This window comes from Calidris pugnax, unplaced genomic scaffold (assembly GCF_001431845.1).
Source record: "Calidris pugnax isolate Ruff unplaced genomic scaffold, ASM143184v1 scaffold20, whole genome shotgun sequence".
Lineage (NCBI taxonomy): Eukaryota > Metazoa > Chordata > Aves > Charadriiformes > Scolopacidae > Calidris > Calidris pugnax.
The window spans coordinates 12,279,866-12,305,811 of record NW_015094510.1 but is presented as its reverse complement, the minus strand read 5'-3'; the positions used below and the strand labels follow the sequence as shown (position 1 = coordinate 12,305,811).

Genomic DNA, 25,946 nt, shown 5'->3' with positions numbered 1-25,946 from the left:
TATAATATCTTTTTATATATATGATATATGTAAGTTCCAAAATTCCATAATACTGTGATCACTGCAGCCAAGGCTATCACTAACTGAGATATTACAAAGGAACCTTCTCAGTTGATGTGGGGCAAGCGCTGGACATTGTCTACCTGGATTTCTCCAAGGCTTTTGACACAGTTCCCCACAGCCTCCTTCTAGAGAAACTGATGTGTTATGGTTGAGAGACGAGGTCTGTGTGGGGAGTGGGGAACTGGAGGGGGTGGTGGTAAATAGCTCCTTTACAAATTGGCAACCTGTCATAAGTGGGATCCCCCAGGGCTGGATATTGGGCCCAACGCTGCTTAGTATCTTCCTAAGTGGTCTGGATGATGGGATCAACTGTACCGTGATGAAGTCTGCTGATGATACCAAACTGAGTGGGGAAGTGAACGCTTCAGAAGGGAGAGCAACCCCGCAGGAGGATCTGGATAGGCTGGAAGAGTGGGCTAACAAGACCTTTATAAAGTTCAGCAAGGACAAGTGTAAGGCCTTGCACCTGGGGAAGCATACTCCAGGCGTGCAGCACAGGCTGGGATCTACCTATGCTGATGATACCAAACTGAGTGGGGAAGTGAACGCTTCAGAAGGGAGAGCAACCCCGCAGGAGGATCTGGATAGGCTGGAAGAGTGGGCTAACAAGACCTTTATAAAGTTCAGCAAGGACAAGTGTAAGGCCTTGCACCTGGGGAAGCATACTCCAGGCGTGCAGCACAGGCTGGGATCTACCTAGCTGGGAAGAAGCTCTGTGGAAAGGGACCTGGAGGTCCTGGTGGACAACAAGTGAATGAGCAGTGTGCTGCTGCAGCAAAGAAAGCCAACAGGATGCTGGGCTGCATCAGCAAGGGCATCACCAGCAGAGATAAAGAAGTCATTATCCCACTCTACTTAGGGGTTGTCAGGACACAGCACGAGTAATGTGTTCATTTTTGGTCCCCATCAATACAAAAAAAGATGGGGACAGGCTGGAGAGGGTCCAGAGAAGGACCGCAACGCTGACCAAAGGACTGGGAAGCCTGCCATATGAGGAAAGGCTAAGAGAAATGAGTTTTTTCAGCCTCGAGAAAAGATAAGGCTAAGAGAAATGAGTTTTTTCAGCCTCAAGAAAAGATGGCTTAGGGGACGCCTTATCACCATGTTCCGGTATTGAAAGGGTGGCTACAAAGATGAAGACTTCTTTTTTACAAGGAGTCACATGGAAAAGAAGAGGGGTAATGGGTACAGGTTACTCCTGGGGAGATTCCAACTGGACACAAGAGGAAATTTTTTCACAATGGGAACAATCAGCCATTGGAATAACCTCCCTGGGAAAGTGGTGGGTTCCCTGGCACTGGACACTTGTAAAATTCAGCTGGACAGAGTGCTGGGCCACCTTGTCTAGACCATGCTTTTGCCAAGAAAGTTTGGACCAGATGATCCTTGAGGTCCCTTCCAACTTGGTATTTTATGATTCTATGATACATAAGTGTTCTGTGTCGTGTGTGCTTTCCTCAGAAACTGAAAAATCGGAAATGTTTGGTGGAGGCTGTATCTGTTGTAAAAGCTCAAGTGTGCTTCTTAAGTGATCCAGAGTCAACCGACAAAATGCCAAGATCACTTACAGTAGGACAGAACTGAGGAAAGACACAGCAAATGCAAATAGAGTGGGCACCAGCCTTGCTAATACCAGCTCTTAAAAATAGACATAGTACTTGGCATGGATAGCTCAGCTTCCAGGAGTTTCTTCTGCTTCAGGTAGTAAAATTATACCTGTATGCACCCATAAGCGAGTGTGTACGCTGTGTAGAACCTGAATACTAAAACATCTCAATCATCCCAGCTCTTTAGTCTCAAGACTGATGGGTGACGCTCATTTTAAAAGATCATGTACTTCTTTGTAGGTGAGTCAGCCCAAAGGAAGTGTGTAAGAGACACTTGACAACTCCTCAGGACGGGTTTCTACCCACCTGGTTCAAAAACATTTCTTCGTGTCCTTGAAGACCATCCACATAGTGTCTAATAGTTCATGTATTGGGGCAAACCTTTCTTTGGACAAGTCCTTAATATGACAAGAAGCAGCCTGGAAATGTTATCTCATGTTTTTTTCCCCACTTTGCTTTTGTGACTTGACCTGGTCTATTTTCTAGCAAAAAGCCAACTGAACGTTTAAGTCAAGTTAGAGTTCATGGCATCACAAAACTGAGATGGTTGAATGAATCTGGAAAAACATGTGAATGAGAAAAAAAAATCTTTGTTTGCTTCTCACCAAATGCAGTAGGGACAGTTCTGCAGAAGTGTGTAGAAATTCATGCAGTGCTGGCCCGGATTCATTCTGTTAGAAGAGATCCTAGAGGTGGACAACTCAGCATGACTTGGATATAATTTCGACATGTTTTAGGCATTGGCACTAAAAGGAGACATGAATGAAACATGTGAAGAATAGGAAAAGCTGTAGATCAAGATTTGGGGAGATTTCATTCAAGATCTTTTGTCCTGGAGAACTGACCGAGAGAACAGTTTTCTGTCAAAAATGAATGGTTTTTGTCTAAAATTGGAATTCCTTTTCCCAGTAGCGCTGGAGGCATGTTCTTTTGGTTTCTGCTGACTGGTTAACATTTTAGTGATATGGTGTTTCCACAAAGAATGAATCATTGTAACTAGCGAAATGGAGAAGTGAAAAAAATTACTTCATCCATCCATAACTATTTCCCTTTAGACACCCCTAAACATTTAAATACGTAATTATTGCAACATCTGGAGCCAGTAAGCGTTGTCATTGCTTCCCAGAGAAGGGAACTGAAACATAAGGAAGGCAGGTCGTTTGTTCAAGCGCACGCTGTGTGTCTACTCTGCAGTGTCGGAGCTGGGATAAATGCATTGTGCACCCATAGGGATATATAAACATACTTTGCACCTCTGTTGCCAAGCTGGGTGGCTTGAAGGTCCTTGAATGCTGCAGTCGGTACAAACATACCAAAAAATTGCAGAAAATTGCAGTGCAGCCACCTAAGGAAACAAATGTCAACTCTAGGTAACACAAGGTTGAAGCACGCTTAGCTGAGATCCGTAAAGACATATTCAGCAATACTCCAGAAATGCAATAAATAGATATTCTATCAGATTTTAAATGGCTGTCTTCGCAGTCTTATAGTAGCACTCAAAAATGATAACAGAACACATAAGTTATTCTATGTCCTGTGAACAGCTAGAAGACGTGAACATATGGTTCAGGTCAGTATGGTAAGACAGCAATATATATGTGTTCATCACCAACGGCTAAAAAAATTAAGGGTGTTTTTTTCGTGTGTCTTAACTGCTCAGATCATCCGTGATGCAAGGGCTTTTTGCTAAAACCAGCATTTTGATGAGTTCTGCAGCACTCAATAGTAGTTCCCAACATTCAGACTCTCTTCTGCAATCCATCAGTTAACCTTTAGGTCTGACGGGGGCGAAGGCAAGCTCTAAGTAGCTGTTATGGCTTGTGTGGTCTATCATTAGAAATATAGTTAAAATATGTGCCTGTCCTGCCTATGCTCCTGGTAAAGCCTGTGTTGAACCCTGTGTTGGGCTCAAAGTTGAGTATGTTTTTAAAGTAATCATTATGCTAAAAAGGTCAGATTTATTGTTGAAGTTAGAAGAAACGCAGTCATGTTAAATCAAGTGCGTGTGGGGTATACATATGAAGTTGTGTGCATGTGTATAGATTCACACACATATGTGTTTACGTATGTGCACACACATGCATACACACACTGATACACACACACATAAGTTCAGGGTTTTTTCCCCAGCTGTCATCCCTGGACGTTGACTCTCTTGAATTAAAATAATCTAAGATCATCATAACTTTGCAGGTGCCCAATCCCTCAGAGACTGTGTTTTGTAATGATCAGGAACTGGAAGGGGATTTAGAGCTATTTAGGAAACAGTTATTGGGATATTACACATATAATTAACCATGTGGAATGTGACAATACTTCTCCTTCCTTTTGTCAGGTCCTTGTTGCATTCAGATGGTTAAAAGGCCTGTTGGCACAAGTCCTGCCCCTTGTCTGGCTTTTGCACTTGGGCAGTTATCTTAGCTGGTGTGTGCCTGATACAGAGATAGAATATAGCTGAATATATATTCAATATATTGCTATATGTAGAATATAGGAATTATGGCCTTTACTCTGCTTCTTTTTGAGACTGTAGTAGGTCAAAAAAAGCAGCAGGTGTATGGTACTTAATGAGTAATGCTTAGTTTTCACAGGCAAAAGCAGTTCAGTTTCCTTGCTTTAAGCAATGTAGGACCTAGCACCAGATCTGTAGGGCCTACTTCAGCGTGGCTGCTGCCGCTGTCACCAAGAGAGCCTGAGGAGCTCACCCTGAAGCAGACACTGACGTTTGTCCTGCTGTATGGCCAGTGCCCGTAGTGGCACCTCAGATCCCTGGCTTACCTGGGAGATCCCTACCCGTAGCTCTCTGCAGGCTGGATCCAAATCCCACCCTCAATGAACTAGGTCAAGCATTCTTTACGGATTTAAGGACATGGATTCTGAGAAATGGAAGGTGTTCTTTGGGCTGAGACCAGAAAATCTGTAGTAGTTTTGTTCTCTGCCATCTTCGGGTGATGATCATCTTCCTCCCTTCGTTGAATGCTCTTACTGGCTCTATTTTTATTCCACTCAACTAATCATACGCAACTGAGAGAGAGCTGGGGAGGGACTCTTTGCCAGGAAGTGTAATGATAGGACAAGGGGAAACAGTTTTAAATTGGAAGAAAAAAGATTCAGATTAGATCTCAGGAAGAAATTTTTTACTATGAGGGTGGTGAGACACTGGAACAGGTTGCCCAGGGAAGTTGTGGATGCCCCATCCCTGGAGGTGTTCAAGGCCAGGCTGGATGTGGCCTTGAGCAACCTGCTCTAGTGGGAGGTGTCCCTGCCCATGGCAGGGGGGTTGGAACTCGATGATCTCTAACCATTCTATGATTCTAACTCTGCAATTAGTAATTATTCACACTTTAAGCGAAATAATATTTTAGGGTTTATTGAACGCATTCTTTTTTCTTTTGTTTTTCTGAAGCGACAGTTTGTACTTGAAAGTTTAGGGTAATGCAAGTTCATCTGATGAAATTTATTCTTCAGGTTGGATGTTTATCTGAAGAGAGTTCAGGAGTTTGTGATCCCAACTTGTTTATATTTATGGCTCAGGATCTACTTTAATCTATACTGACAATTTTAATTTATTTTTTTCCATTTTTAAAAGTAATGTTTCAATTTATAACAGTTTAACAAAGTCTTATTTAACAAAAGCTTTTTCCTGATGTTAAGACTGAACCGGGCAAAGCTGGAGTTCTTGATTCGAGATAAAAGCAGGACCTTCAGCAAGTGGCTGGTCCTTCCCACCACCATCCCTAGTTCTCTATTTTCTACTTTAGACCAAAATGTGTTTTTTTCTCACCACACGAGGGCACCGGTGAGCCAATAACAGTGATTTTGCTCCTCTCTTAAATACCGTCGTTACAAATCCCATAAATTATTAAAAATATACGCAGTGGAGAATTTTTGTAAGTTTGGAATAGCCATAAGATGGCATTCTGCGGTCCTGTGCGGGATCCTGAAAAACTTGAAATATTGCAGAGTTATCCAGTCAGTAAGTGGCTTGCAAGGTATAGTTTGATAGTGTTTGCAGTTCTGAGATCCGTGAAGCCCAAATACACAGTTTAAGTCTGTGGCCTTTTGCTGGAGTGCATATTTCATTTTAGCAAAGTGAGGAGTAGCAGACATGTAGCACCCCTTGAGACAAGGCATTGAAGTATGGGGAAACATAAGACTAGAAAGCCATGAACCCACAGAGCTCAATAAGTTCATGTCTCTAAAAGTCTCCGCTGGGTAAAGCAACTCAGATGAAGGTCATCGATTCTGTCAGGTACTTTTTTCACATATAAATGTCTTCAGCTGAAATGAAGCCCCTGGTGGAAACACTATACAAACACGGCTAAAATACATTCCCTTTCCTGAAGATCTTCCAGGCTAATTAGAGCAGACAGACAAAAAGCAGGACTGGAAATAACATTAACTTTCTGTTAGAGCAGGCAGATCCAGCACAAAGTTCCTCTTTCTTTCTCTGGCCTTCCTGTGAAAGCCTACAGTTCTCTTGGGAGAAAATATAAGAACCTCACCCCACCGTCTTGCAGATCTCAGAAGCCCCACGGCAGTGCACGATGCTGATGTAAAGCTGGAGCTCCCAACGCCGGTGAAATCCTGCTGTCCCACTGAGACAAATGCATACTAATAATTCTGCCCGTATGAAACTTGTTCCCTAGTTAGTGAAACGTAGTGAAGATTTAGATCATCTGACCTGTTAACAGTTGTGCTAAATATGCTTTACTTTAGAAAACAAAACAACATAGTTGATCCTTAATAACTTATGTCTCTGCTTCTTAAGGACAGATTTGACAAGGTCTTAAGTCTGTAGAAAATAAAGCTTTTCTGCTTCTCTGTGTAATTTTTTTCACCTTTCTTTTGACTCTGCAGTGTCCCTGCGGTTTTCTGTTCAGAATATTCCAAATTGTCAGAGTGTGTTCACTTATCCCATCTTTCTAGCTGTTGATTATTCAGGCTGCACCAGAAGAAACCAGAATTCAGTGTTTTCCAAGTTTATTGATCTTAGGGGGTGTGTAGTAGTCATCATAAATAACCAAGCCAGACACTGTTGGTGTGCTCTGATTATATTTTGTAGTGGATTCGCATACTAACAAGGTGATGCCCTCACGTCTTTTGTGATTCATTAGGTAGATTTTAATAATGGCAGAGGAAAGTGGAATTTACACAGATGTTAACATAATGGAGGATCTGTTAGGTGAAAGCAAATGCATGTTGTTCTCTCTTCACTTCATTTAGTTTATCCAGCTTTTAAGCTGCAGAGTACATATTCATGAACAAAAGACTCTAATGCATTTACTGCAGCAGAGTTTATGAGTTGGTTCTGAGTGACAGCGTTTAATTCAAACCAAGACCCACCCACAGCAGTGACAACTGGATTTTATGTAGTGGATTTTTTTTAGCTGGTGTATAAAAACTTCATTTGCAACCCAGATACCCCTTTGTATGTGTTTCACTCCAAATTTCTACTTCTTTCCCCACCCAGGTTGACCTACTTGTGATTTCACTTTTATTTTAGAAATCCAAAATTCCATTACAGCTGTGATGCTGTGAATGATTTTGCTATTTGAGACAGCAGTTTAACTCCTGTATGAATTTTAAGAGCTACTTTTAGAGACAAATGTTCACTGGAGTCAGATAATGCATGAAGCTTCATTAGTTCATTTTGAATTCTTGCAAAGTTTTACAGACAAGATAGAGAATCAAAATGAAGGCAAAATGACTGAAGAAAACCTATTAAATGTGTTTTATACTGCAGTGCAGCTAATGTTTTTTCACTTCAGGATATAATTGAAGACACAGAGTGTATTTTATAAATTATTATTGTCTTGTCTACTACTGAATGTCCCTTTCTGTGGAAAAATGACTTGTGAGCTCGAATTTTGTGCTGTTGATGTGAACAGAAATTGTGGTATTAATTTTTAGTGAGTAAAAAAATAGCTGTATATGATAAGCTACAAGTAAAAGTAATAGAAGCCATTAGATTTTCTTTCTCCTGTTTTTTTTTTTTTTGCCTTTCTCGCTAGTTTGCATAAGTAGATTATAAAACATTTTCTTTGGTAGAACCAGTTTTACAATAGAATATAGAACCACCATGGAACAGGCAGATTAGTATTTGATTTGCCTGATGCGGAATTTTTATATTCTCTTTGAGAAAATAATATGTATATTCTTCAGCAGCAGCAGCATGAATGTGTTGGAGGAAAGGATGTTCTTGTGACCTGTTAATTGCAGCCTGGGGTAACACTGAGGTTTTAAGGTTGTTGGCAGGGGGAGGGGGAGGGATAAAAGAAAACAAAGATTTGTTTCAGTGAAAAATCAGCCGTTTGCACGTCTGCTGAAATACATTCTGCTTTCCGTGGAATACTTTTCCTAATCCTTTGTACCTCTGTGGAATGGATTATTTAATGCCTTTTTCACCTGGAGAATAGTCATGTTTCATTACAGCCAAAGTCTGCCTTCTTTCATAGTGATGTGTGGTTTTGATAAAAGATTTTTCATTGATATTGATGAAGAAATTAACATCTCCCAAATCACCTGTAGGACAAAAGTCTAAGATGTTTTCATTTCTTTTCCTGCGATGATCTTGTGATTCGTGCCTAATCTTTGTCAGTGATGCTAATGAAGAAAGCAAACTATTTAAGAAAACATTGATATTTTAACTTTGTATTATGTTCACGTAATTCATATTTTTCAACAATGATTTGTTACATTATGTGGAAAGTAGCATATATTCTTCATTGATTATAAACTGCCCTGTTTAATATATCATAGATTAATGAAAAGGAAAAATAGCAGATTAATTCTTTCCCTCTGTGTCCCAGGTATGCTAGGATAAGAGCAGATATCTTCTAATTTGCATCTTAGCAGGGTTCTTTCATGTATGATGAAAAGAGTAAATGGCAAACGAGATCTTGCCAGTCTAGATGCTTCCTACCTCTGCCTGCTTTCCAGGACTGTCTAATGACACAACTAATTAATCTACTGCACACCTCCTTAGCTTGCGTTAAACTAAGAACCTACATCATGTGAACTCTACTGCACCTGAAATCTTTCTGATCAGTGGTAAGAAACACTCAAAAATGCAGTGTTATTAAGAATACCAGAATAAGTGCTTGTGAAAATAGTTACTGTTTCAGCACTTCAGCTTTTTTTCCTTTGAAAAACTCTTCCTACATAAATATCCTCTACAGCTGTAAATACTGCAGCTGTGACCCTGTTTGCTTGTATTTTATGAAATGATGTTTTACCCATTTGTGTGTGTTTATTAAGTTGTGACACCTGAAATTGTGCCGGTTTCAGTTTTAGTAAATGTCTGGTGTGTGGAATGTTCCAAAGAAGGCTTAAAAGGGCTTAGTAGAGTGATGATTGGTTACTTGTTTGTCACCACACACAACAAGGAGGAATTCCTTTTCTTTCTATTATGAAGATGTAAAATCCTGTAAGGAATGGCCAGCTCTGTTTAAACGTACCCAAAAGGGTAAGAAGAGCTTGATTTGGGGAGGTTTGGGAAATAGAAATATAGTCCATTTTTTAAAGTACGAATTATATCCCTTCACACCTGCAGGATGTTAGCCTGGTTCCCCCCCGCTTTTTAAGTTGTATCTGGAGTATTAAAATAAGCATTGCGTTTTGCTTAAGAGGGCTAGATATAAATTAGTCCTGTTAGGGACAAATATATTAAAACTAAGAGGGAAAGGCTCTGTTCCCCTGTCCGTGGGGCAGCTCACTCTCGTTGGAAACCAGAGTTTTCTTTCCCAATCCTCAGGCAGAAACTGGCTTTTGTTGCTGTAAGCACCGCAAAGGAGCTTTTCTGGCAAGCACTCCTCAATGAATGGGTGGCACTGACACATCTTGCGCCCTTCAGGAATTTTAATGAAGTTAACTGCATCGGAATACAAAAGTAAGCTGCTGTATTAAAAGACCATCTACTCTTTAGCCAGCTCTCTACGTGGAACAGAAGCTTGTCGTGTACACGGTAGGGTGACAGGAATATCTATGACCGAAAAAATCAATCCACATCAGAGACGCGTCCCAGACTGCATCAAGAAAAAAATCCTTCACGTTTCGCTGAAAGCCATCACTCATTTATTACTTTTCTATTCAAAGCAATAAATGTTTTCAACCTGGCCTGACTTCTACTTACAAGGTCTAAAAGATACTTCATAACCTGTAACCACAAGTTCTTTTTCTGCCAGCAGTTAAGCCTGAGTACGTGTTCTGACCCTTGTTTGAGAGAGCTTTTTACAAGACTGTAATGGAGGTACGGATGTCCGAGATAGTGAGAGTCATTGCTTTTATCTCTTGCATGAAACTCCCAGGAATAACGAGAATCCGAAGTGGAAAAAAACCAGCAGGAAATGAGATTCTGTCTCGCTCCCTGTCTTGGCAATAAAGATAACTCCTGGAATTTTAGTCTTCAGTTTATTGTAACAGACTTGAACAAGGAGGAGCTGATGTACGGGCTTAAAATGCGTGAGTGATAAGATGGCAGTGTTGAAGGTCGTGAATACTCTGAACACGAATGACTGAATAATAGACATACTGAAATGTTCATTTCAGTTGGCTTGGTTAAGTGTCTTTTACTCATTAAATTGGATACTATTATAAACACGTTATAATAGAGAAATCAATATATGTTCAGTCTAGATGCACTTTGAATAGTTCCTTAAAAGCATCTCATAAAAAGTCAGACAATTTAATTATTTTATTCCCATCAGACATATAAATGTGACATGCTGAAGACTGGCTATCTTTTTTTTATATGTATATTTATTTGCTTGGCACAAGCAAATTGGCATTAACCAGCACCTGTTAAGATACAGAAATGCACAGTTGCTCTACTTGAGACTGCCTTTGAGGTGGTGAAGCTTCTTTTTAAAGAGATTTTTTTTCCTCTCAGTTTCATTGCAATGAATGATCAAGATTACTGGGAGCTAAAATACAAGCTCACTTGTAAGAAATTAGCTGAAGCTAAATTTGATAAGGCTTTTGGTCAGTTTTACTCATGGAGCCTGAGGAATTTGTTTGCAAGACATTAGAAGAAAATTAGTTTTGAGCTCAAAAGGGAAGTGCTGTAATTGTGAAAACAGCTCATATTAGAATGAAACACTAATGTAAGTGTGGGACAGAAAACATTTTAATAATCGAGTACAGCAGCCCTCTCCATCATTCACACACTTCTGTTAATGGGTTATTGCAAGTCCTTTCTTCCCATACTTGTGATGGTGCCTTGTAGAGGCAATGCACGTTGTATCTGGGTCAGCTGGGTGATCCTCAACAAATTCACCGCCTGTCTTTTACTGAGGGATGATAAAAGTGTCAAACTGTGATATATGCCAGTGCTTCCTTACTCTCCAGGTGTTAATTTTATTAAATTAGATTATTTCACATCACAATTCAATAGAATTCAAGCCCACATTCACTTAAGTGGCATGAATGTCGTTCTACATCCATTTCCAAACATGGGTAAGATCTGGTTAGTACACGGCATAAAGTTCCCTTGCCATAGTTTGCCTGACCAGCTGGAGTCTAGACAAAACTACCAGCCTTTGACTCATCTTCAGAGTGCCTGCTATTACGTATTGGTATGCATTTAATAGCTCTTCGGCATAAATATGACACAGATGGGAAACACCTGGTTCCATTGTGTTGTGGAGTGCATTAAGTCGTGTAACTGGCTTCTCTGAGCTTCTTTATCTTCTTTATATTACTATATGAAGGATGATAAGATCATTTACTTTCCAGACTGAATGTTTGCATCAGTTTCCCTTTTTCAGTTGGCTTTTAGAATCCCAGTGTTGTCAGAAAAAAAAATAAAATGAAGTGTAGCCACGTAGAACTGCTTTGGCATCCATTGGTGTATCTCATGGAACTGACATAAAGCGAGTTGTTCAGATGGCCACCTCTCTCTCACTGAATGTAAAATGAGAGTTCAGTTCTAGTCCTGTCTGGCTGCCCTTGCTATCGAGAGTGAAGGGATGTGTAAGAGGCAGGCCCACTAAATTAAGTCAAAGCATTAACAAGTCGTGGTATTTTCTGTTGTTTCTTCATTTCCTTTTTTTCTCAAGCGCTTTCTTCATGCCATTGCCTCTTTAGAAAAGCACATTCCTTTAGCATCTTTCTGACCTGCAGTATTCAGGTTCTTCTTACATGAAATTTTTGTTTGTTGGCTTCATTGACTTTGGAAGACTGGGAGAGTCTCCATCCACAAAGTCCTTTCAAATGCATCCATCACCCTTTGGTGCAAGTGCCTGAGAATGCAATACAGTCAAAAAGAAGGACAGAACAAGATTGTAAACCAGGGACTAAGATCATTGACGATGACTTTACAGAGAATAAAGTAAGAATCCTGTGTATCCCAGGAGAGGGTGGCAGTGGTGCTTCTTGTGTGGTGAGAACTTTGAAGAAGAACCTGCCCAAAGAGGCAATAGACAACTGTTTTCATGCTCTGATCATGAATCACCAATATGTATAAACAAGTTTAGATAATACACAACTGACACATGTGCGCCCTGTGTTTTGGAAATTGTGGTTATTTTGGAAATTTAAAGGAAGTCTCAGAAGGAGAATTTCACAGTTTTTCCAGCTATTCTACTCTGACCTCATGGCTGAAACTCAAGGCTACTAGCCTGAATTCGTCTGTTGTTTTACAAAGCTGTGACATGCACACCAGGCAGTATGAAATCTTCACAATAATGCAGGAATGAATAGCGCCTTTCAGTGCATGTGTAGCTAGAAAGAGCACAGATTTCTCTCAAAAAGAGACGCTTAGTCTAAACTCTTGCTGAAAGAAACAAAGTTGATAGAAGTCTTGCAATAGATTCAAACGGAAAGTACTCAGGAGGGGACAGATCAACTTTAAAGCAAGCAAATTATTTATGTATTTTGAAAATATCCATCATGACGTTAAGAGAAATCTCAGTAGGTTTAGAAATTCCAATTGGACAAGCCTGGAAAAGTTACCATGGATTCGTTAGATTTATTTGAGATTTGTCTCTACTTTCAGTACTTGTTTTTCTTGTCTTCCTTCTCACTCCAGACAAACTAGATTTCCCTACTGTCTTTCAGTTTCCTGGGTTCATAATACATCCAGTTTTGGATCCTCCCCCTTAAATCTACCTTTCCAACAGTTCTAACATTTTCTAACATCAATAATCCCTCTGGCCCTCAGAGGAGTGACTTATCTATGATTCTTCCATCTCTTTATAGTTGTCATGTTGAAGAATGTATCTTTGTCCAAAAGTCTTTTTGTCTTCAGGGTTTTTTTTCCTCATCCTTCCTCTAATTTCTTATCCCGACTCAGTGGTTTACTGTTCACTTCTTTCAAAAATATATTTTCAATGCTAATCTAGGTATTTGCTAGTCTAACTTTTGCTTTGTAGCAATTGTGTGCGCCTTCAGAGCAGAGAGAAGTTATTAGTTGTAAAATCGCCTTGAAATGCTTCCATGGAGACAGGGATGGGGAGGAGAAAAGAATAAGCCACTAATGGAATTATCTAAGAGCTCAAAGAAAAACCAGAGAAGTACATCCAGAAGATTTTCTTCAAAGGGTCCTAGAGTGTGCTAATTTAATGCAGTTTCTAAGTGTATGGTAAATTTAAAAAAAAATATCCCGGCAAACCAGTGCTAATAAAAAACTGATTGTTAAAGTATTCAGATGTAGCAAAATTCTAACACCTTTTGTGTGCATACTTAAAAAAGAAGTAAATGAATGAAACTGCTGCTTTTCACTGACATGACATTTACATGTCTGCTGGTTGTGTTCCATTCTAGTGTCCTTAAATTTTCAATTATCTTAGCCAGTACCCTATTAACTATATTTTTAAAAAATTAATAAGGAGCTCACGTGCTTAAGATTGTACCACTTGTCTCTTTTTCTTTCTCTCTCTCATGCAATTTTTTCCAGTTTTAATAGAAATCAAATGTTGGGTGTTCTGATGTACTTTTAAGAACAAAAGTCACAAATCATTATAAAATAAAAGATTTTCTATTAACCACATGCTGTTTCAAAGTTACAAATACCTGATTTAATCAGATCAACACCATTCTAAAATAGGTTTATGTTAGAAACTTACCCAGGACATACGTACTAAAAATATTTGTGAACAACTTATTATACGTGAGAAATATGTGAGCAACAAAGCTCTGTTGTCTACAGAACTTTTCACTCAAAATTTAAACAATACTTGTATTGCAAAATATTTGGTGACATTTTTAAATGGAAAAACTTGACAAAAATAGAATATGGTATTGATTATGGTGATGTTTGCCTCAGAGTTTCCTTTTGTAGAATTTTGAGTATTTTTGTATGAAAAACCCAAAAGGATAAAAAAGTAAAGGATTTTCCATCATTTTATTGTTTCTCTTTACAGAATAATACTTTGTTTTGATTCTTGAGGCTGATACTACAGTTTTGATTTTATGATTTTATTTTAAACTAAGTTCAGCTATTTTTATTGACCCATGTTTTTGATAGCCTTGAAATCTACGTGTTACACAAAAAAAGAACTGTTTATTTTGGAAGAAATCCTGTAAATCGAAATACGTATAACCCTAAGGGTGACATGCTGTTGTGGTTAAGTGTCTTTCTTCCTATAGAAATGTTAAATTCATGTAATTTATCAGATTAGATCTTGATTTTACACTAATGACATGGTTCGTGTACCTCTTTGAATTAATATAAATTCTATACAGAGAAGGAAAATGATGTTTTGAATAGCTGCCAAGACACTGTTGTCAGAGCACGTGTTTTCAGTTTGAAAACATGTATGGAATTCATGTCAGCATGAAGTTGAGTCTGTAAGACAGTGAATTCAAGGATTAAACTGCTTTACAGTCCCAGTGAATACCCTGATAATGCCAGGGAACTTCTCTGAAGGCAGTAAATTGTAGTTATTGGGGCACATAAATTCATCAGGGAATTAAATGTATTATGTTCGATGAGAAGGAAGTTAATTTGTAGAGGTTAAAGGCATCGATTTTACATCTCTGTCATTAAGTTTCATTAAAAAAAAACAACTACTGGCATTAAATTACAGAAGATTAGTAACTGAAGGGCAGTTTACACATGAATCAATTCACTACATGACTCAGAGGCAGTAATGGGAAGAAGTATTTTTACCTTCAGTCACCCCGTTAAATCCAGCCCCAGCCTGAAGTGACTCAGCCCCGACCATCTGACAGCTGCTGGGTGTTCAGCTGTGTGGTGAATCCACAGGGAGATGGCAGCCAGTAGGACAACCGCAGAAAACTCATGGCTGTAGACTCTTGGCATGGCAGGGAAGGTCAGGGTTACGTGAACCTGTCACTTGAACTGGCCATTTACTGACAAACCTTGGAGAAGAGCACGTCCTTTCTTTAGTCCCTGTTGATGAAAGGAAGACCAGTCTGCCTGTCAATAAAGAATGGGGAGCTGTGGTTGGGTGGGCTTGGAATCTGTGAAGGGATGAGCAGCCAGGTGTTGCCAGTACTGTGAGAAGTGTTCAAACTGCAGGCAGTCCTGTCTACAGGGGGATTTTGAATTATGGTTGGCAATTAACAGTGAGCTCTTCTCTAGTGCGGGTAAAGACCCACTGGGTGGTTCAGATGGGGCAGTAGTCTCAGATCTGGTGTGGGTCTAATGTGCCACTTGGAAGCCCTGTTTTACTCTCCTTAATCTTGTTGTCTTCAGCAGATGGGATGTTGCACTTAGTGAATTAATTCTGGTCCTAGAGCTCTTCGGTATGTTATTATTAGGTTGAGTGGTTTTCCTTGCTAGAAGAGAGATTTACAGCTCTGTTTTTTATTTTACAGATAACCATTCAGAGGGACAGTGGTTTGGATGTTAGTTCCCCCAAACATGGAAAAGTGGATCCAGACAACATGCCACATGTTGGTGGAAATACTTGGGCTGGTGGAACAGGTTTTCCATTAATTTTTTTATTTATTTTTTTTAATGCATCATTGAAGGATGTCTAAGGGAGATGCTGTACCAGTCAAAAATGGATTTATACAAGGCCACCCTCCGCATAGAGCTATTTTACTCAATACAGGGTCGCTTCGTTGCCAATGAAAAGTAGTATTTGCAGTGTCTAGCTTAAACTGTATATAGCAGATCTCTACTTCAGTTACGTTTTGTTGTTGTTTCTCTTCATTCACCATATAGAGACCCAGCATCCTGCAGCCACAGAAACTAGGTCATTTGCCATTCTCTTCGATGTCTCTGTAGCCACAGCAATTTAGCTAGTGTAGGCAAAAGGCACGCAGAATATGAAAAGTGCCTCCTCGTTCTGAAAGGGCATGATAGTGACCACTAGATAAAGTGGTTTGGGAACAGTGTAAACCAACTAGGGAGAAGACAGAGTCTGAATGAACAGCTTGAAGAATGAGGAGCTTTGAGGAGATGTACAAGACGTATGATCTATAGTCCCCTTTGCTCAAGGTGGAAACCTTTATGTATCTGGTCTCAGGGGACTATAAAGACAAGTATTCCAATGAAGTTCTTCTTAATCATGGGAGCTATTGGGTTTTGAAAGTCTTTGGCAATAAGTATTTCTACTGAGGATTGTTGGCAGAATTTTTGGAACGTCTGTGGCTATGACAAAGGAAGCTTTAAAGAAGATGTGTTCTTACTTATTATTCGATCCATATTTTTAATTATTTTTTATCTCCTCATATTAGGAGGGAGAGACACGGCTGGGTTAGGGGGCAAAGGTGGACCATATCGACTGGATGCTGGCCACAGGGTTTACCAAATATCTCAAGCTGAAAAGGATGCTGTTCCTGAGGAGGTTAAGAGAGCGGCTCGAGAGATGGGTGAAAAGGCCTTTAAACAGAGGTAATGTGAAAGTCTCTATTTTTCCTTCCTTTTCCCAGAATTTGAAAAAGATAGCTAAAAAGAACTGTCTATTCTTAACTGCATTTATCTACCTTACCCTGATCATTATCATTTAACAGAGCTTATCAGCGTGTGCTTAACTGTTCTGGACAAGATATATAGAATGTTTTATTGAATTAAGCCCCACTTTTAAGATGACTGTGTGATTTGGTAGAGTAAAACATAGCTAGGTGGATAAGGAGACTGATGTATTTATCTTTTCTAAAAAGGGTTCCACCATATGAAAGTTTGTTTGAATTGTGATGAATCCATATTGTATGTTGTTAAGAATTCATCACCTGACAAATGTCCTTCAAAATGGACCATTACAAGCCAGTTGCTTCTGTTTGAAAGACCTATAGCCAAATGGTGAAATGATTCAAACTATTAGAGGCCCAGCAGAGACTTTTAGACAAACCACAGATCTCCCCAGCCTTGGTGGAATGTGTGGTTACTGATCAACTGTTTCCCAGACTGTGCACAGAGATTCAGATTTCTTCCACCCGCTCAACTCTCAAGTCAAACTCTTGTACTCTGTATAAAAAAATCAAAGTATATTGGTATATTGACAGTCATTCCAAGTGAGTTTCACGTTTCAGCCCTGGACATACCACAATGTATCTGTCTGAAAGCAGAGAGTAAAACGTCAGAGCAAATAAAATTAGAAGCAACTTTAATCAGCCAGCATTTTGCTGCTGCTAAAAAAATGGTTCCCAATAGGGGCCAAATCTGGGTGCTGTGAGGAGCAGGTGAGATTTGCCATTTGCTTCAGCTGGTGTGTAAATAATTAGGCTGTTAAGTATAGAACACACATTGTACATGAATCACCCTATTTAAAAACAGCAACACGTCTGTTGCATTCAGGTCAAGTTTCTTTTTTAATCATGTTTTTATTAGTAAATTACCTGGAGCATTTAGCGTTGCTGTCAGAGCATTAGTAATTAATCAAGACAGGGAAAATGTATAGATTATGTCAGTGCTTCAGAGCAAAAGACCCTGAAAGGCAAAATACCTTTTAATAGTGATTTAACTTACATAAGCAACACACAGAAATAAAAATTAAAAATAAGCACCTAAGGTTTTGTTTTCAGGGCGAAGGCAGAGCTTGTTTTTTTCTTTTTTCCTGGTGCTTTATGGGGGGTAGGTAGGGAATGCTACTTTTAACCCTTTCTAAATCTCCATTCTCCAAAATTGCTTATCATTTGCTTCAGAATAGAAACAGTCGATACGTATGGTCTTGGATACTGTACATCTCTTTGTTCCTGTGCACACAAGACACACATGGTGTGCTTTGATGAGTTTCTACCTGCCTGAATGGTGATTTGCAAAATTCATGCTCAGGGAAATTCCTGGATGCTGCTACGTGTTGTGGAAAGAGCGCAGCTGCGTCCTGTAAAACCTGTGTATCTGTACCTGAGATAACAATTCATGTCCTGCTAAAAGCAGTGAGCTGGCGTGTACCAGCTGTAAATGTAGCCTATTCTGAAGCCATGTTTGACTTGGATTATTGTTCTGTACCTCTTGGATAGCTGTGGGAACTTAACAGATAAGAGTCAGGAGGTCAGAGTCCTCAGGCTAAAGAAAAAAAAAATAAGGGGGACGACAAATTTCACTGTGTTCTTTATACATGATTATCTGGAAGGGAGAATTTTAATACAAAAGCTGTTGATTGTTTTCCTGGCTAGATAGTACTGCTTGTAGAAAATGTTTTAAATTGCCCTGTTTCAGCAGAATGAAGTTAGCAACTGCTCTTCAATAGATGCAGTAATTTTCACGGTATTTTTCTGAACCAGCTTTCACTGTGCATTGATGCAGAGTCTAACAAATTGAAACTGCACGTGAGGGGTTTTTTGTTTGAAACAAAATGTTTTCTTCCTTGATGTGAAGAAACTGAACTCTGTTGGTAGGATTCATGTCATTAAGTGTATTGCACTGAAAGTTACCTTTTCTTGCCTCTAGTGAATAATAGTTGGATATAATGACTATGTCTATACAAAATTCAAAATAGAAAAAGACATAGTCATACTAAAGACAACAAAGATTTGATGTTTGGTTATAATATTATCATCACAGAGCTAATCTAAAAAGCAATTCTTATGTATACTGTATGTTCCAGGCAAGTAACTTGTGATACTAAAAAACTTGTAATTAGAAATACAACTAGCCTATACATATTTTACTATCCATATATAGTTCATTCAAAAGTCAGTATTTTCAAAGCAGTGTGAGCAGAGTTTATGTTATTTGAAATGAGCTGTGCACAGCTGTGGGCAGATGCACAGTTGCTGCCTCGCTACGTGGTGCTGCATCACGGAAACTACTGAACGGTGCATGAACCCAGCACATCCACCTGTCCCCTAGCTCGTTCTTCACCATTAGACCTCTGTAATTAACTTCCAGTCATGAGTTTCACCAGTTTAAGAGTGTCTGCTTAGCTACAATGTTGAGAAAAATTACACAGAACTTTAAGTGCCACATGTTAACTTTGGAGAAAGTTAATATATCTGGTTTTTTTTAAGGTGCAGATGTTGTACTCTCTTAGACCTCTGGGCAGAATAGTCTTCAGTGACATGACTCATTTTTTTGTGATGGAGCACACTCCTGTTAATGTTTATTTAAAACTTCTTTGTTTTGAGGTTTCATCATTTTATGAAGCACAAAGATAGGTATTTGAGACAGAGTTACCAGTTGTAGGTCTTCAAGGACAGATTTTATAGTGTGTCTTTACTTAACCTTTGTGTTAAAGCATGGATCATGGTATGTTTAAAATACTCCGACGATGAAGTAATGATTAGACACTCATCATCCTTTTATGTACAGATAGCAACACCTGAGCCAATAAAACCTTTAGAATTTGATGACAGTTTTCAGAACATCTGATTTACTTCCCAAACATTAAAGCAGATTAGAAGAGAGACAAAGGATTAGTAACTTTAATAAGTTTAAATGTAATGCAATCCCTGTAGACATTGGTGATCACCTGCCTTTTCAAAAATTCAGAAAAGGAGCTGCAACTTTGATTTGTCTCTTGTGTCTACTTATTACCATCTGAATTTGCCTGTTATCAAGTAAACTTGTAGTTTCCATATGTAAATGGATGATATGCGTGTCTCCTAAACTGTTCTTAGCTCCCTGTACTTTGCTTTAGATTGAAAGAGATTCAGATGAGTGAATATGATGCATCAACTTACGAAAGGTTCTCTGGAGCAGTCCGGCGTCAAGTTCAGTCACTCCGCATCATCTTGGACAATCTGCAGGTAATCTGAGATTCACTGCTAAAGGAACGTGGGGAGCTCATTACACCAGGCCTCAAATACTGTCCTGCTAATATCCTGTTAGCATCTGATGATCATACCTTTGAGGGCTAAAAGCAGATTCAGGTTATATCATGGTTAGGAAGAACAGTCTTATATTACTATTTCAAAGGCAGCTTTTAAGTGGACCCCAGTGCTCATCTCTACAAGCTATAGTATTCCCATACCACAGCTTACAGAAATTACTTATTCAGGAGCACAATTTTGTGAAAGAAAATACTGTACTTTATTAAAAGAATATGTGGCAATGTGCAGATCACAGCCTTTGTCTTTACCTCCTATCTTGAAACTTTTTTTTAGCTTAGAAGCGCGAATGCTATAGATGTTAAAAGAAACACTCATGCCAGGTCATAGCTTTGCTGCATATACAGCTCAAAACATGCATTTTTCTCAGGTTTGTATTTAACTCTTGCTAAACATAGAATCATAGAATCATAGAATGGTTAGGGACCTCAAAGATCATCGAGTTCCAACCCCCCTGCCATGGGCAGGGACACCTCCCACTAGAGCAGGTTGCTCAAGGCCACATCCAGCCTGGCCTTGAACACTTCCAGGGATGGGGCAGCCACAACTTCCCTGGGCAACCTGTTCCAGTGTCTCACCACCCTCATAGTAAAGAATTTCTTCCTGAGATCTAATCTGAATCTTTTTTCTTCCAATTTAAAACCGTTTCCCCTTGTCCTATCATTACCCTTCCTGGCAAAGAGTCCCTCCCCAGCTCTTCTATAGGCACCCTTCAGGTATTGAAAGGCCGCTATAAGGTCTCCCCGGAGCCTCCTCTTCTCCAGGCTGAACAATCCCAGCTCCCTCAGCCTGTCTTCATAGGAGAGGTGCTCCATCCCTCTGATCATCTTCATAATAAAAATAGGTGTAGCCCAAATCTAAGAGGAAGCTGACCAAAACCACCAATTTGCCTTTATTCTAGAAACTGGTCCAGTGGTTGCAGATTTTATTAATACTGTGTTCATACATGGGGTAAATAAAATAAAAACTGCACTGTTTCTGGGAGGAATCTACTAATCTTCAACAAAAATTAAAGGAAAATTAATTTTACTCCTCATAAAATGTCTCTGATTGAAAATATTTTTGTTGAAAGCTACCAATCACTGGTATACACATATCTTAGTCTATTAGTTAGTGACTGTGCTGTATCTAGTCTGTCTCCTTACTTCAGCAATAAAACTGGGATATAGAAAGAAATTACTTTGTATGATTGCCAGATTTCTCCTGGGTCAAAAAATCCAATCCCCTGGTATTGCAAGTAAGAAAGCTACCATTTATCTTTACTTATATCTTTAAGCCATTGCGACTACAAAAACACTACGACAATCACATATATCCTCAGAGAACCATTAGCCAGTTTTATTATGAATCTCCCCGGAGCCTCCTCTTCTCCAGGCTGAACAATCCCAGCTCCCTCAGCCTGTCTTCATAGGAGAGGTGCTCCATCCCTCTGATCATCTTCATAATAAAAATAGGTGTAGCCCAAATCTAAGAGGAAGCTGACCAAAACCACCAATTTGCCTTTATTCTAGAAACTGGTCCAGTGGTTGCAGATTTTATTAATACTGTGTTCATACATGGGGTAAATAAAATAAAAACTGCACTGTTTCTGGGAGGAATCTACTAATCTTCAACAAAAATTAAAGGAAAATTAATTTTACTCCTCATAAAATGTCTCTGATTGAAAATATTTTTGTTGAAAGCTACCAATCACTGGTATACACATATCTTAGTCTATTAGTTAGTGACTGTGCTGTATCTAGTCTGTCTCCTTACTTCAGCAATAAAACTGGGATATAGAAAGAAATTACTTTGTATGATTGCCAGATTTCTCCTGGGTCAAAAAATCCAATCCCCTGGTATTGCAAGTAAGAAAGCTACCATTTATCTTTACTTATATCTTTAAGCCATTGCGACTACAAAAACACTACGACAATCACATATATCCTCAGAGAACCATTAGCCAGTTTTATTATGAATGTATCAATTCAGAGAGCTCCTCATATAAAGAACGTTTAAAATGGTCATGATTAGTGAATCATACACCTAATATGTGTCTCAGTTCAGGCTACAAGCTTTTGACATGTGAAGACAGGTTTCAGTTGAAAAATTTGAGATATAAATTTCATTTTTTTCCTACATCATTTCTATCTAGGTGCTCTTTTAACCATGTTTCTAGTAACATGGTGACATGCCATTGGAAGCACATTCTAGGTAGGAAGTGAATAAGTGAATCTTCAGTTTAAAGTCTTTTTTTAGAGTGCCTTATCTATTCCTTGGAGGCAAAATTCTTACATTCAGAGATCACGTTAATCATAATCAAAATGTAATATATTTTAATGTAAGGAGACATATCCTGTTGCTTTGTTTAAAAGGTCATTTTAATATCAAGGCAAAGTCTTATAAGCCTCAGTATTTTATGAGACTTTGCTAACTTCCTGGCAAAATCTATAACAGCTAACCACAGAGCTAGTAAATGTACTTTAAGATGAAAAAACGAACTCACTGTATTTGGAAAAGCTAGCTCATAGAATAAGTGCAATATTGGAAGTAAATTTTTAACTTTATAAATTTTTGTACAGATTTTGGTAGGGTTTTTTATTGGAAGATGCACTAGGAAAGTGAAGATAAACGATAACAGGAGTGATTAGTTGCAAAATGCTTCCTGTTAATTGGGAAGCTCTTTCTTGCATGTTGTCTTTTTGAGAAAAAAATTTATTTGAATTCTTCAGCGTGGTAAGTCATTCAGCCCTGATGGACTATGCCTCCATCTCTCCTTTATTCTGGATAGTCCTACGAAACATTGGGTTCTTCCCTAAAACTGTTTTCTTTCTGTTATCAGTCAGACATTCCTCATTTCTCAAATAACAAGTCAACGGCACAGTCAGTTGCAGTAAACTTTGCAGCTCAGATGTCTGTGTGGTTTTAACTTTGTGGAAATTCCAAATAACCTTCTCAGTAGAGAACACTTTTGGCTTTTTAAAAAATGTTTGAGTTACCTTTGTTTCAAACTCATTGTGTTCACATAATGGAAATATATTTTCCACATTTATTTAACTTGGATTTTCTTTTCAACATAGGCCTTTTTATCATCAGGTTTGTGGGGTTTTTAAAAATATCTTCCTTTGATTACATTTTACATCCCGAGACTCGAGAGGCTGGGATTCAGGACCCGTTGTTGATGGCTCTCAAAAATGAGTAGCAGCAGAAAGAGATATTTGGAGTCACCTGATCCTTGCAAGTGGTACATAAATATGGTCTGAGAATGTAATTACATTGTTCGTTTTACTTTGCATAACCCACTGATTGGTCAGTCAGTCACTCAGAGAGGCCTTCTTAGATTTTAGAGGATTTGCCTTCCAGAAAGTACTTCTCTTTTTATTGATTATCACAGAGGGAATCGGGGGCAACTGTCCCCGTAGCTTCTGAGTAGCATTTAGGCACCTACGTTTAAACTGGGCAAACCTGAACCTGGGTCACCCAGCTTAGTAGGGTTCTGTCTGATTTAGACCATGTGGGAATAATAATAAATAAATAATAATAAGTATTATTAATAAATAATAATAGTGATGGTCCTACAATAAACCTGGCTTAGAGACCAGACCGTGTGAAGAACCCTGTGCCCTGTCACTAGTAGTTTTCTGATTTCAGCAGCCAAGGGAATGTTTGCATAGTGTTTTCCCAGAAACAAATGGCAGTGTTTCATACCATCCCGTAGTGTTATGAGTTATCATGTTTAAATGTGATCACTTCACGTACACAACTTCTTCTGTGATATTTACAGGCATCACAGTTATGGTATCTCATGATTTTGTGGGGTTTTTTGTAAATATGCATTTACTACCTTCCAGTGAAGAGAGTTACTGCAGTGGTGTATTGTGATCGGCCATTGCCATGCTGATAAGATAACGGTATCTGGCACATTTTTCTAATTTCAAAAGCAACACAATGAATATTTTTATAGATACAGAAGATATACAATATTTTTTCATCAATATGGTTGCAGTATATTGAAATACTAATGGGTATTATGCCCTATCTATCAAAATATCAAAGCAAGGTAGATATGTAATAGTTCTGTTTTTCTCTTAAAATTGTAAATTGTGTAACACGTGTGCTTAGGGGGATTTTTTTCCAGCTTTTATAAAAGGAATTAAATGTTCAGGAATTCTGCATGGAAGAGGCAGATGCTAAGTAGTCTAAATAAGTTTAGCATTATTTTGGAAAGAAGGGAGGTCAGATTCTGTCGGCATTCTTTCCTGTTTTAGGAGAAAATGTCAACTCCGTGTTCCTCCAACAAAATTTCAGCTCAAATACTGGCTGTTGTTGCATAAGCTTCAAAAGGTATTAAACGTTTTTTAACTATGTCCATAGTTAAAAACAATTTTCTTCTCACACTGCTGTTCCTTGGACAGCAAATAGCTACAGAGCTTAAAGCATTGTCAATGAAAACAGTAGTGAAACTAGTTGAGAATTTGCTCAGTGAAGCCAAAACTTCATAATCTTCTGTTGTTTGTGCCTCCTGCCTGCTGAGAGGAAGCATTAAGGATCTACCTCTGTTCTAAGGATCCTCTACTAAGGATCTACCTCTGTTCCAGTGCTTATAGTGGTAGAATGACTAGGAATGAAGTCATCTCATCTGCGTCATCCTGGAAGGTGCATGATTCTTTTTAGGCAGGCTCAGTTCACTCGACACCATGTTGTCTCCAAGAGCATTTTTGTTTAATGGTTAGTTGGAGTGTTGCTGAAATTTGCCATGGGTTATCCTACTGTGTTCTTCACAGCGGAAAAACACCTATAGTGTGACATTTTGGTGGATCACGTGGAGGTCACCTGGAATTTGCAGGTATCTTTTTATGATATTACACAACTCTTCAGGCAACAAAGAAGTCGATGATGCTATGGAAGAAGGGACTGAAAATTTCATCCCAAGAATTATTAATGATATTGGAAACTACTTGGTGGTGGTACAAACTAACTCATGGATGCCCCACTGCCAAAGTGAGCTAAAGCTACGTTGACTGCAGCATCATGAGGGCACAACTGACTGAATACACAACCTAAGAAATCTCTTCTACTTTCCCCTTCTGTGATTTACTAAAAGACTGAGGTTTCCATGTATTGCCATTATTTTTGCCTCCCATTAGGAAACATCGATAAATCTCTTGACACAACCTAACTAAAAAATCTGTTTGTTACAACTATGTTAATTCTGTACTTTAAAATTAATTAGTCAAAACATTTTCCTTGTGGTTTTGTATTCCTTCTGCCCACTTTTCATTAGTCTAGAGTAACTATAGGCAGTAGACAGTAGTCCAGAACTCCCTCTTCCATACACACCGGAAAGAAAAACTCATAAATTTTGACCAAAGCAAAATCAAAGATTCTCTGAGGATTAATAAGCCATCTTCTGACTTCTCAGACCGCACAGAATTATAAAGATTCATCCTCTCAAATCCCAGGCCTGCAGTTTACTGGGGATTTGTAATGTAACACTTCCAGCTCATCAGAGAACAACTGATTTTCATTCCTGAAAACCAATGTTTAAGGCAGTTTGTGTCCTGTTGGGTATTTGATTTTCCTCCAGCTGCTGACCAGCAATTTGCTGAAAGTGCAAAAGCATTATATATATATAAACATCTAAAATCTTCTTTCGTTGTTGGGCTTACTACTCAAATGAGCAACTTCAACCTGAAGATTTAAGCAGAAATGAAATAGACCATGAAACTCACGTAGGCAGACTTTGCTGTCTTTAGCTGAATCTTATGTATTATGAACCATGATGAAACTATCCATTGCAAATATTCTTAAATATGCTGTTTATAATCTTAAGACATTTGAGTCTTCAATCTTCAGTTCTTGCTTCTGTGTACAGGAGTTCCATGAATATTTGAGTTCCTGGATTGTAATGCATGTTCATCAAGTCAGGCTATAGGGAACCATCGTTCTTTTAAAGAATATAAAAGAAACATTCAGTGAACTGTCTCTTGAGTATTCTTATTTTCAAGGGGTTTATTTTAAAATAATTATAGTTTGTTATGAATATTACTTTAAAAGAAACCACTTACTATTAGTTAAGATAAATACTACTTAGCTTTACCTTTAAGTCACCCA

The 25,946-nt window shown here is 38.7% G+C and overlaps 1 protein-coding gene across 1 annotated transcript in view; it reads left to right on the top strand.

Annotated features, from left to right (window-relative positions):
- The window catches only part of VWA8 (von Willebrand factor A domain containing 8), a 197,883-nt gene that overhangs the window by 152,030 nt on the left and 19,907 nt on the right, over positions 1–25,946 (top strand). Inside the window, exons 38-40 of the mRNA XM_014966088.1 lie at positions 15,453–15,561; positions 16,320–16,476; positions 19,664–19,772. Of these exons, the coding sequence (XP_014821574.1) occupies positions 15,453–15,561; positions 16,320–16,476; positions 19,664–19,772 (375 nt within the window). The remainder of the gene's footprint in view (positions 1–15,452; positions 15,562–16,319; positions 16,477–19,663; positions 19,773–25,946) is intronic.